Source organism: Salminus brasiliensis, chromosome 11 (genome assembly GCF_030463535.1).
Source record: "Salminus brasiliensis chromosome 11, fSalBra1.hap2, whole genome shotgun sequence".
Taxonomy (NCBI): domain Eukaryota; kingdom Metazoa; phylum Chordata; class Actinopteri; order Characiformes; family Bryconidae; genus Salminus; species Salminus brasiliensis.
In genome coordinates, this window is record NC_132888.1 from 36,136,884 (window position 1) to 36,149,297 (window position 12,414).

Consider the following 12,414-nt stretch of genomic DNA (forward strand, 5'->3'; position numbering starts at 1 on the left):
CTGATGTTAGTGTTAGAAAATTTGCCCTATTTGGCGGGAAAACGCCCAAACTGGCAACACTGGTCACTTATACAGTCTAAATGTCTGTCTTCCCAAACGAAGCTACACATGAATCTTTAAACCAAATAACACAATTTTCAGTGTGTATTGCGGTGCATTGTGGGATTGTTACAGTGCACTGAAAATTCGGCCCTACATTTTCGGACACCACTACAAAATGACAGAACCCCAAAATAGTGCACTAAATAGTGACTAGGGCACAGCTTCATGTATCTGTATATTAGCTACTCCAGCATTAAATTTATACTTTACAGACATGTCAAATCAAATGTAGGTGGCTAAAACATGTAGGGTTGATAGCAGGTGCCATCTCTGGCATTGTGAATGATGCTCATCCCTGTAAATCATGTGATCTGAGACACCCTCACAGTTCTGATCAGGAGTATTTATCTACTATGAACTTGTACTGAGTAATTCATTACAGTTCTGAGTAATCACAGTTCTAGACCTGGATTTCAGGGTTGAATGGCACAGAGGGGGGCTAATAATAATAGAAGGGCTGTAACTGAACACCCATATAGTGCAGTAATGTGATGTGTGTTTCTGATAAATTGGCCAGCAAGAGTAGATACAAAGTAGGTGAACATGAACTGAACACAGTCTGAGATAAAATGTAATTTAGTAAAAATGTTAACTGATGTGTAATTCAGTAGTTTGATATTTAGTGTTTCTGATGTTTGTGTTACTGTGTTTGGACCCCATCAGGAAGAGCTCAAGAGAAGTAGCACCACACACACACACAATTAATAAGGGGGAAACAAGACCCCTGCAGCAGGATTCTCACCAACCAGTGGACGATGTCCTGCACAGAGTATTAAAGTCCCACAAAAGCATCATGACGAAGAAGTATGAGAGCTTATTTGAGGGAATCAAAACAGAAGAGAATAAAACCCTCCTGAACAGGATTTACACACAGCTCTACATCATAGAGGGAGAGAGTGAAGGAGTGAATGAAGAACATGAGGTTCTACAGATGGAGAAAACACCCAGGAGACACAGAGAAGATACTCCAATCAACTGCTCAGGCATTTTTAAACCTCTACAAGATAATAAAGCTCGCAGACCTAAAAGGATAAAAAAGAAAAAACGACCAGGTCTCAGAATCGTGCTGACTAAAGGCATTGCTGGAATTGGAAAAACTGTCTCTGTACAGAAGTTCATTCTGGACTGGGCCGAGGAAAAAGCCAATCGGGATGTAGATTTAATGTTTGTTCTTTCTTTCCGGGAGCTGAACCTGATTAAAGACCGTCAGTACAGTCTTCATGGACTTCTGTGTGACTTCTATCCTGAGCTTAAAGACCTGGATCCAAAGACCTATGAGGAGCTCAAAGCTGTGTTCATATTTGATGGTCTGGATGAAAGCAGAATTCCTCTGAACTTTGAGAAGTGTGAGAAAGTATCTGACATCACCATGACATCATCAGTGGGTGTGTTGATGACAAACCTCATCAAAGGAGATCTGCTTCCCTCTGCTCTAATCTGGATAACCTGCCGACCAGCAGCAGCCAATCAGATCCCTCCTAAACACATCAACCGTGTGACAGAAATCCAGGGATTCAACGACCCACAGAAGGAGGAGTACTTTAGGAAGAGGATCAGTGACCAAGACCAAGCCCTGCAAATCATCTCCCACATTAAGACAGTGAGGAGCCTCCACATCATGTGCCACATTCCCGTCTTCTGCTGGATCTCAGCCACTGTGCTTCAGAGACTCATCAAACATCATCACTCAGAAATCCCTAAAACTCTGACTGAAATGTACTCCCACTTCCTGATCACTCAGACCAACATGAAGGACCAGAAGTATGAGGAGAAAGATGAGAGAGACCCACAGAACCTGCTGGAATCCAACAGAACTGAGCTTCTGAAACTGGCTGAATTGGCTTTTAAACAGCTGATGAAAGGCAATGTGATGTTCTATGAAGAGGACCTGAGAGAGAGCAGTGTAGACGTCACTGAGGCCTCAGTGTATTCTGGGGTTTTCACTGAGATCTTTAGGGAGGAATGTGTGCGTTACCAGAGGAAGGTCTACTGCTTTGTTCATCTGAGCTTTCAGGAGTTCCTGGCTGCTGTTTATGTGTTTCACTGCTACCAGAGCGAGAAGATGGAGGACATACCATGGTCTCAGAATCCCTCACAGAGTTTCCTTAATAAAGATGATTATTATTATTATGACAGCCTTGATTTCAATAGAAACAATGAGGACTCTGAGGACAGTATTGACAGTGGTGGCTTTGAGGACAGTATTGAGAGTGGTGGTTCTGAGGACAGTATTGACAGTGGTGGTTCTGAGGACAGTATTGAGAGTGGTGGTTCTGAGGACAGTATTGACAGTGAAGGCTCTGAGGACAGTATTGACAGTGGGGGTTCTGAGAACAGTATTGACAGTGAAGGCTCTGAGGACAGAAGCAGCACCAGGAATATTTCACTGGATGAGCTGCTGAAGGGAGCTGTGGATGAAGCTGTAGAGAGTAAGAATGGGCACCTGGATCTTTTCCTTCGGTTCCTGCTGGGACTCTCACTGGAGTCCAATCAGAAACTATTACAGGGTCTACTGACGCACACACACACTCACTCAGAGGAAACCATAGAGTACATCAAGAGCATAATCAAAGGAGATCATCCAGAACATGACAGACCTCTTTCTACTGAGAGATCCATTAATCTGTTCCTCTGTCTGTCTGAAATGAAGGACCAGTCTCTCTCCAGAGAGATTCAGAAGTATCTAAACTCAGAGAAACACTCAGGAGTGAATCTCTCTCCTGGACAGTGTTCAGCACTAGCCTGTATGCTTCTGACCTCAGAGGAGGTGCTGGAGGAGCTGGACCTGAAGAAATACAACACATCAGAGCAGGGTTATGAGAGACTGATCCCAGCTGTGACTGTCTGCAGAAGAGCTGTGTGAGTATCTAAAATTAACATCTGTATGTATAGAACATCTGTATTTGAATGTTGATGGTTGAGCAGAAACATTGACCTCATATCAGTTAGATTACTGGAACATTTCATGAACACTGTTTTTATATTCTTTATTTATTTTTAGTCAGATTGTTTTGTATGTTTCATCAGTTGTCCTGTAAGAAAGTGTTTACGTTTGGTTCAGTTAAACTGTAGAGTAGGTTGCGCACATTACCTGAGTTAATTAATACTTTGATAAATTGTGTTTTGAGTTGTTTAGTTACCTACTTTTTCTGACAATGTTTGGATGTTGAGCTTTGGTTTTTGCATTTGGGTAAACATCGTAACATTACACAACAAGTATACTGAACACATATGAAGTACATCCAAGAGACACAGATTTACAATACATGCATTAAATAGTACTTGGGCAGACACACACACACACACACACACACACACACACACATTTAGAGAGTCCTCTGTTTTTATTATAATAAATCTTAGTTTAAATATTTCTAGATCAGCACTCCTACTCCTGAGGTGGTTTGATAGTACAGATCTAAACTACCCGTGGATTTAATTAACTGGAATCCCCTTCGCCTGTGGTTTATTACATGAGTGCATATAGTGTTATGAACTGACCTGACCATAATTTGCATTTAGCCGTTTACAAAAGGACTGCATAGTCTGATCCATTTGCATAGTCTGATCCATTTGTGCAAAAACGTTGGTGACGACTTTCTCGCAGAGCTGGCAAAAGAAGAGAAAACTCTAGAGCAAACCAAATGGAGTTCTGTGTTTCCCGATAGAAATTAATCTTAGCGATTTACTTTAAGAATTATGTAATTTTAAAAAAGCCAATTTTGCAATTGTTTCTTACTCTTCTTACTCTCTAAGAAATTAAACGCTATGCTTACTTTATCTAGTTATGTCAGCTGGTCCCATAGAACTTTTGATTAAATTGATTACAAAATGGAGACATGAAATATAATTTATTATGAAAATGTAAATCTAAACAAATGGGTTTATTTTAAAGGCCACATCGTGTTATGTTCAGTTACTATAACATTATTGTATTCAATTCACTGATTATTAATGTTTTAGGTTTATGTTGATTGCCCTAAATGTCTGACTCCTAGTTGGTCTGTTTAAGTCTGTAGGTCAAATAAAAACTCAAGTTGCTTTACCTGACTTTATTAAACTCTCAGGTTTACAAATGGTGTAATAATGCTGCTAGAATACATTAATTAAGGAACCAAAAAAAAAATTAAACCAATATGCTATTTACTTCTATTTAATACAGACAAATCCAAATTAAGTTAAAAATAAAGTTTAAAGTTTAAAATGACAAATTTACCAAATGATGTAGATCAAAATAAACATTAAATTAAACAGCAATACTCTAAATAAATGCAGAAAACTTTTATAAAATACAAAATACCACACAGTTCACAAACACCACATAGACTTCACACACACCACACACATTACACACACTGCACATGGAGGCCAAATTCCATCTGTGGAAATGCTGAATGTGGTTGTCTTGTAAAACAAATCAAATCATTTTTATTGTCATGTCATTACACAGGTGTAAAAATTAGTGAAAAACTTGGGTGCCTCGTCCCCCACAGTAGTGCAAAAAAAGAATACAAATTTGCAAATAGAAATACTGAATATTTACACAAATAGAAATACTGAATATTTACACAAATAGAAATACTGAATATTTACACAAATACAAATACTGAATATTTACACAAATAGAAATACTGAATATTTACACATTAACTTCTACGATACACATACACACATTGTACATACTCTCTATTTACAATATTGGTAAAAGCACTTTAAATGTGCAGGTTTTGACTTTTCCAACTTAAAAGTTACTTCACAAAAAAATCCTTTCCTTTTCTAGTTCAAAATATTTACATCTTTAAAAGCAAAAGATCTGGCTGTGCATGTCTTTCCACCTTGCACTGTAGTTTATCGATATATATATTTAGTGTATTATATTTTTGTACATTTTTATAGTTGTGTATATATTAGTGTTGTCTTGCTGTAGAGTAATTACCTGAACCTGACCTGAAACATTTCAATCATTGGATGTCCTGCTGACACGTTGTGCAAATGAGTTTTTGTTATTTCTTTTATTTCTGCAGACTTGCTCAGTGTTCTCTCTCCAGAAATTCTTGTGGAAATCTGGGATCAGCTCTACAATCAGAAAACTCCTCCCTGAAAGAGCTGGACCTCGGTCACAATGACCTGCAGGATTCAGGAGTGGAGCTGCTCTCTGCTGGACTGAAGAGTCCACACTGTAAACTGGAGACACTCAGGTAAATCTTCTGTTAATTATATTATTAATAATAAATATTAAGATCTGAAATGTTAAGAGATCAGCATTCTTTAGCTTCTTCGGGATATGAAGGAATGGCATTTTTTTTTGGGGGGGGGGGTGCATTATGTATTAATTACAGTTACATACTCAGATTTTGTCATATATCATTCTATGCTGATTGCATGGTCTGAGCTAGGGTCTTACTCTTTAAGCTCGCCCCTCTTCTAATTTTTATTAAAAATGGTTGTTTCTTCAACAAAACACATATTTAGAAATCACTGAAATACATTTTATCTGAATGTTAAGAAGTAAAGTAGCAAACCTTTTTTACAAAATACATGAATTATTCCATTCACAGTGGAGAGTTATTTAGACTAATTGTCTTGTAGAATTATCAAAATGTAAAAACTAATTTTTAAAACTGCCTTTTAAGTAAGTAACAAAATCCACATCTTTTAAAATCTAGATAAACATTTCATGTATCTGAGTTGCCCAAGAACAACAGAAACTAGACAATAAGCTAAGGATATTTAGGTGATGTGTGTATGTGTGTTAGAGTTTGTGTGGAAAGTGCTTTTATTATTTTAAAACATCAAACTATTTGTACAGTAACTGCTTGCATGTTTCGATATTGTGGAATTTCTGCCTTTTCTGCATTAAATTTAGTTATATTTAGAAGTAAATGTTGTGCTTTTAACCCACAGTTCCCACTATATTGTAGACTAATGGATCACATTATTAAATCAATTAATTTATTGTTTTTTAGATTTTATCATCTTAAGGCTGTTCCATCCAATTCTAGCACTTTCTGAAGAACTTTAAGCATGCAATACAGGGCTGTACATTTTGTATAGTTGTGTATATATTAGTGTTGTCCTGCTGTAGAGTAATTACCTGAACCTGACCTGAAGCATTTCAATCATTGGATGTCCTGCTGACATGTTGTGCAAATGACAAATATACCTTGAATTAACTTGGTAGACATTCTAATGTTCAGCCCATGTGATATCACCAGATCTAATGTATGACCATGTTTGTGTGTTATTATTATTTTTATGAGTTTTTGTTATTTCTTTTATTTCTGCAGACTTGCTCAGTGTTCTCTCACCAGAAATTCTTGTGGGAATCTGGGATCTGCTCTACAATCAGAAAACTCCTCCCTGAAAGAGCTGGACCTCGGTCACAATGACCTGCAGGATTCAGGAGTGGAGCTGCTCTCTGCTGGACTGAGGAGTTCACACTGTAAACTGGAGATACTCAGGTGAATCGTCTGTGAATTATAGCATTAATAATAAATATTAAGATCTGAAATGTTAAGAGATCAGCATTCTTTAGCTTCCTCAGGATATGAAAGAATGGCATTTTTTTTGGGGGGGGGGTACTAATTTGTGTAATGAATATTTATGTAATTACAGTTGCTGCATCCATCTTATTTTTCCTTAGAGCAAAGTAGCCTACTTTTTTCTAGGCTTTAAATATGCAACTAACAACATCATTGCCCTTATTGCCATTATGTATTAATTACAGTTACATACTCAGATTTTGTCATATATCATTCTATGCTGATGGCATGGTCTGAGCTAGGGACTTACCCTTTAAGCTCACCCCTCTTCCAAGTTTTATTAAAAATTGTTATTTATTTAACAAAACATGTATTTAGAAATGACTGAAATACATTTTATTTGAATGTAAAGAAGTAGAAAACCTTTTTACAAAATACATGAATTATTCCATTCACAGTGGAGAGTTATTCAGACTAATTGTCTTGTAGAATTATCAAAATGTAAAAAACTGCTTTTTAAGTAAGTAACAAAATCCACATCTTTTAAAATCTAGATAAACATTTCATGTATCTGAGTTGCCCAAGAACAACAGAAACTAGACAAGAAGCTAGGGATATTTAGGTGATGTGTGTATGTGTGTTAGAGTTTGTGTGGAAAGTGCTTTTATTATTTTAAAACATCAAACTATTTGTACAGTAACTGCTTGCATGTTTCGATATTGTGGAATTTCTGCCTTTTCTGCATTAAATTTAGTTATATTTAGAAGTAAATGTTGTGCTTTTAACCCACAGTTCCCACTATATTGTAGACTAATGGATCACATTATTAAATGAATTAATTTAAAGTTTTTTAGATTTTGTCATCTTAAGGCTGTCCCATCTAATTCTAGCAGTTTCTGAAGAAATTTAAGCATGCATTACAGGGCTGTACATTTTGTATAGTTGTGTATATATTAGTGTTGTCCTGCTGTAGAGTAATTACCTGAACAGTTTTTGTTATTTCTTTTATTTCTGCAGACTTGCTCAGTGTTCTCTTACCAGAAATTCTTGTGGAAATCTGAGATCTGCTCTACAATCAGAAAACTCCTCCCTGAAAGAGCTGGACCTCAGTAACAATGACCTGCAGGATTCAGGAGTGGAGCTGCTCTCTGCTGGACTGAGGAGTTCACACTGTAAACTGGAGATACTCAGGTAAATCTTCTGTGAATTATATTATTAATAATAAATATTACGGTCTAAATTTACATTTTTGTAATGAATAGTTGTATACGTATACTTACAATTGCTGCTTAGAAATACTGGTATTGCTCAATGAAGAGCAGTTTGCTCTGTTTCTAGGTTTTGAACATGCTACCAACAATATTACCATCAAGGAGTATTAGAGCTGCACACTCAGATCTTTTGTGAAACTCTAGTATGACCTGCTTTTTTAACAAGACAGCACTTCTCAAACTATGAATGCTACATGTACTATACAGTAAATTAATAATGTTTTTTTGTTCTCCAGCTAGTTTTGGTTCTGTGTAAATTTAGTCCGCCCATGTTTTTCTTTATTTCTGCAGATTGTCTGGGTGTATGGTTACAAAAGACGGCTGTTCCTCTCTGGCTTCAGCTCTGAAATCAAACCCCTCTCACCTGAAAGAACTGGATCTGACCTATAATCATCCAGGAGAGTCTGGAGTAAAGCTGCTGTCTGATCTACTGGAGGATCCACATTATAAACTAGAGAACTTGCTGTGAGTTGTGGTCGCTGGGCCAAATTCATAAAAAACCTTGTCAGATTTAGACATTCAGAACAAGCAGTGTTGCATTAACATGTTCTCTCATTCATGACAGTAACTGAAAATAGCTTCACCCGTTTATAGTCCGATCTGGAAGATTCACTGGGAAATGGTGAATTAATGAATATATGATTTAGAAAATGGTTTTATTTTCCTCTGCAGTGGGTTTGCAAAAGTGAAACAAAATAAATTTGACACACAGTCCTATTTCATGTTGCTCCTGAGTGATGTGGCTGTTTAAGAATTATCCCATCATCAGGAGATTGCCAGTTCCACAGTGATACCATGGCTAGAAATCCAAGAAAACACAATTGACCTTGCTCCCTCTCTCCTCATCACTAAGCACGATGCGTCTATTGACTGATGTAAAATTAGCTAAAATTTAGCATTCTCTGCCGGCATAGCGATGGTGCTCCTACTGGTTAGCAGTATGGGGTAGCAAGCTGTGGAAGTAACTGCTAACGCTAGTCTGATCTGAGGTCTGTTCAGCTTGCTGTCTCACTCTGCCTCACCCAAACTTGTTTTAAAGTCAACTAAAGTGTTTATGTGGATCTGGATGCATGTTTTAGATCATTGTCCTGACGGAGATCCAACCACCACCCAGTTTTAGCTTTCTGGACAGATTTCTATTTAAATCTCCAGCTCCCTCGTGGAGTTCATAATGCTCTGTATCTAACAAGGTTCCCAGATCCTCACAGATCCTCCACCATCCTAAGCAGTTATACACTTTCACCTTATGTTTGTAGTGAGAACTGATTCCTCATTACTGACAGTGGATTTGGGTATTTTCAGACATGCAACTGATTTTATAGTCTTTGTCTGATTTCTGAAAGTCAGCTCTTTTCATGTGGTGGTTTTCTAATCCTCCCTTTGTTGATGAGAGATTGACTGTGTGTCATCATATTTCTACCTTAGTGAAGTCACAAATGAGCTCTTAAGAGTTCCTGAACACTCAGGTGTCTTAAATAAAGAAACAGAAATGAGAACGTTCTTCACCAACGTTCTGCTCAGAGTAATTGTAATGTGCCAGTGTTTATGACACATTATTGATACAGTTTATAAATCAATAAGGGTTTGGTTTCAGTTTTACTTTCATAAATAACATTTTATCATCTTAAAGGAGTGTGTTTGTGTGTATGTGTGTGTTTAGGTTGGAACATGGAGGGGAGATCTGGATGAAACCAGGACTAAAGAAATGTAAGATACATATAAACACATATAAACACACACAGAGTCTCCTTCCCTCACACACACAGAACAAGTCACCTTGCATGTTGACTCACCGTGCTGGATCTCTTGGCTCATTGTGTGTTTAATGTGTACCTCTATCCTGCCCTTGTGTTTTTGTTTCCTGGTCTGTATCTGTGGTATGTTTTGGTGTCTCTGCCCTAGCACTACCTAGTCATTAGTGTCCCCACCTGTGTCTCCTTTGTACCCCTGCCCTCTTGTTGTCCTCCCCAGGCGTTCCTGTTTGTGTCTTGTGTCTTGAGCCACTGCTCTGTTCCTTGACCAGCATTGTCGATGTTGTTTGTTCACTGCGCTGCATTTCGGATTCTTTGTTTTGTTCTCTGTGTTTCGTTATTTCGTCTTCATTTTGGGTTTTGAGTCTATTATGGATATTTCTTCTGGATTATGTGATCTCTGTCTGGGAAGATAATGAAGGGATTACTAAAAGAAATTTGCACTGCCTCAACCACCTGAATCATTAATCAACTAGGCAATCTAATTTTTAAGATTTTTACAATTTAATCAACTGTATTCCAGTCTAATTCTGGAAATCCAGATTCAGCTTTTCCTCCATGTTTGAGGTGTTTGTTCCATGTGCGACACTCATATGGCTCCCCAGCCCGCTTACCTGACCCGTCTGTTGTCATTTCCATAAATTTCTAAAAACCTGCAGCCTGTCATGCACCATTCACATTCAGCAGCTCTTTCTATTGAAATAAATAGGATGCAGCAAGGCTCTCTCTCTTGTGGTAGGTGTTCACTTGCCACTTAGCCTCGCCATACCCTATAGAGGGTATGCATTGACATCATATTCCCGCTGGAAAATGCCCCTTAAGTTTGAGTGAGTGGGAAAACATTTGTCAGCATGGCTGCAGCGTTTATTATGGAAAACAGCCAAACAGGGAATGAAATTAGCAAGTTAAAGGCAACTGGACTCGACCGCCACCCATTCAGATGATCAACAACCGTCCATGGACCATAGACAGCGATGTGAGATTTGAGGGAATGGTCTTAGGAGTGTTTTCCACTGTTTCCAGGCTAATTTCATAGACTGGCCCATCAAGGTTTGCTAGCTTTTCCTTTTAATTGAACCTATTAATTCTCAACTACAATGGGTTTGTCCCCCTGCTGAATGTCACTGTATGCGATACCTCCTACCCATTTCTGTAGTGAACCGGCCTACGACATGAATACAAACAGTAATCACTGTCCCATTAGTTCAATTAATTCTGTAAAGGTGGTTGTTGAGGGGTATGAAGGGGCTCCCTTGCCAACAAATAACCAAAACTTAACTTAAGCCCCCAAGGCTGCAGCCTAGAGTATCCTGTGCATTAACCCACCCCTGCTAATCTGTGTTTGTGTGTGTGTGTGTGTGTGTGTGTGTGTGTTTGTGTGTATACAGATGCCTGTAGGCTCACTCTGGATCCAAACACAGCATACACTCGCCTCTCGTTGTCTGAGGGGAACAGAAAGGTTGAGGGTGTGAAAGAGGATCAGCCGTATCCGGATCATCCAGACAGATTTGAAAGTCCTCAAGTTCTGAGTGTGGAGAGTCTGACTGGACGCTGTTACTGGGAAGCAGAGTGCAGTGGGCAGTGGGCTGAAGTAGCCGTGTCTTACAGAGGAATCAAGAGGAAAGGAGACCGTGAAGACAGCTGGTTTGGATCCAATGATCAGTCCTGGAGTCTGGAGTTTGATGGGAAATACTTTGTTTTTCACAATAACACAAGAATGTGTGAAAGTCCTTTCTCACACCAGCCTGGCAGAGTAGGAGTGTATCTGGACTGGTCGGCCGGCACTCTGTCCTTCTACAGCATCTCACCTGATACACTCACACGAACCCACATACTCACACACTTCACCAAATTCACTGAGCCGCTCTACGCAGGGTTTAGGACTGGTTATGACTCCTCAGTGCGTGTGTGTGAGAATAGCCTCGACACAGGATCTGGACTAATGACATGAGTGAGTGTGGTGGTGTGAAGGTCTGTTATTCTGACTCTGTTCTTTAACCCTTTCAGGACAGTCTGTCGTTCTGACTCTCTTCTTTAACTCTTTAACTAAGTGTTTAGTTTGAAGCTACAATAAAGACTTATTTCATGTTTGTGTTTGAGTTTGTGTTTCTCATGTTGGAGGTGTTAAACAGTGGGAGTACTCTGCTGTACATGAAACATTTCAGGACAGACTTTAGTGTTTATACTTAGACAAACAGAAATCAAAGACTTTTGTGTTACTTTTATTTTTCTATATTTCATATAATTGCTTTAATGTTCAAGGTCAAGCATGAAACCTGTTTTTTTATTAAATGTTTATGAATTTCTATTATGACAGAACTTTATTGGTGTCAAAATGCTGTATTTGTTTTGAATCATTTCAAGACGCAAAAGTAAGAATATTTTCTAAATGTTTGTGTGAGATATTGGTTGAGCAAAAAGACTGAGCAGTTTGACCAGCTTTATTCAACTCCAGTTACATTCATATCCAGGGGGGCAAAATGCAACATAAGCTCCATCATTCTAACACTGTGATTTGGATATTCTGGGTAAATACTGTACTTAATAATATGTCCAATAATATATCTCTGTTATTTTCATTTAAATTTGTGTACATTTAAAAAAAATTTGTAATAAATGTATGGAATGCTTTTGTTGTGAAATCTGAATGATTTATTTATTTCACGTTTACCTTTATTTTGACCTAATATCATAAAGTCGATAAATGTGCTTCTTGGTGCTGTGGCTGTAAAAGCAGTGGAAGGTGCAGTAACGCGGTCTGTCCAGAAGGGGGAGTGCAGAGGGGCAGTGACGGTCCCAGAGCAGAGA

The 12,414-nt window shown here is 38.3% G+C and overlaps 1 protein-coding gene across 1 annotated transcript in view; it reads left to right on the forward strand.

The window, feature by feature from the left end:
* The window catches only part of LOC140565126 (uncharacterized), a 40,149-nt gene extending 27,939 nt beyond the window's left edge, over positions 1-12,210 (forward strand). The window contains exons 16-22 of the mRNA XM_072690933.1: positions 766-2,961; positions 5,127-5,300; positions 6,390-6,563; positions 7,602-7,775; positions 8,147-8,320; positions 9,516-9,562; positions 10,995-12,210. Coding sequence (XP_072547034.1) covers positions 766-2,961; positions 5,127-5,300; positions 6,390-6,563; positions 7,602-7,775; positions 8,147-8,320; positions 9,516-9,562; positions 10,995-11,557 — 3,502 coding nt within the window. The 3' untranslated portion in view covers positions 11,558-12,210. The remainder of the gene's footprint in view (positions 1-765; positions 2,962-5,126; positions 5,301-6,389; positions 6,564-7,601; positions 7,776-8,146; positions 8,321-9,515; positions 9,563-10,994) is intronic.
* Positions 12,211-12,414: the final 204 nt, after the last annotated feature.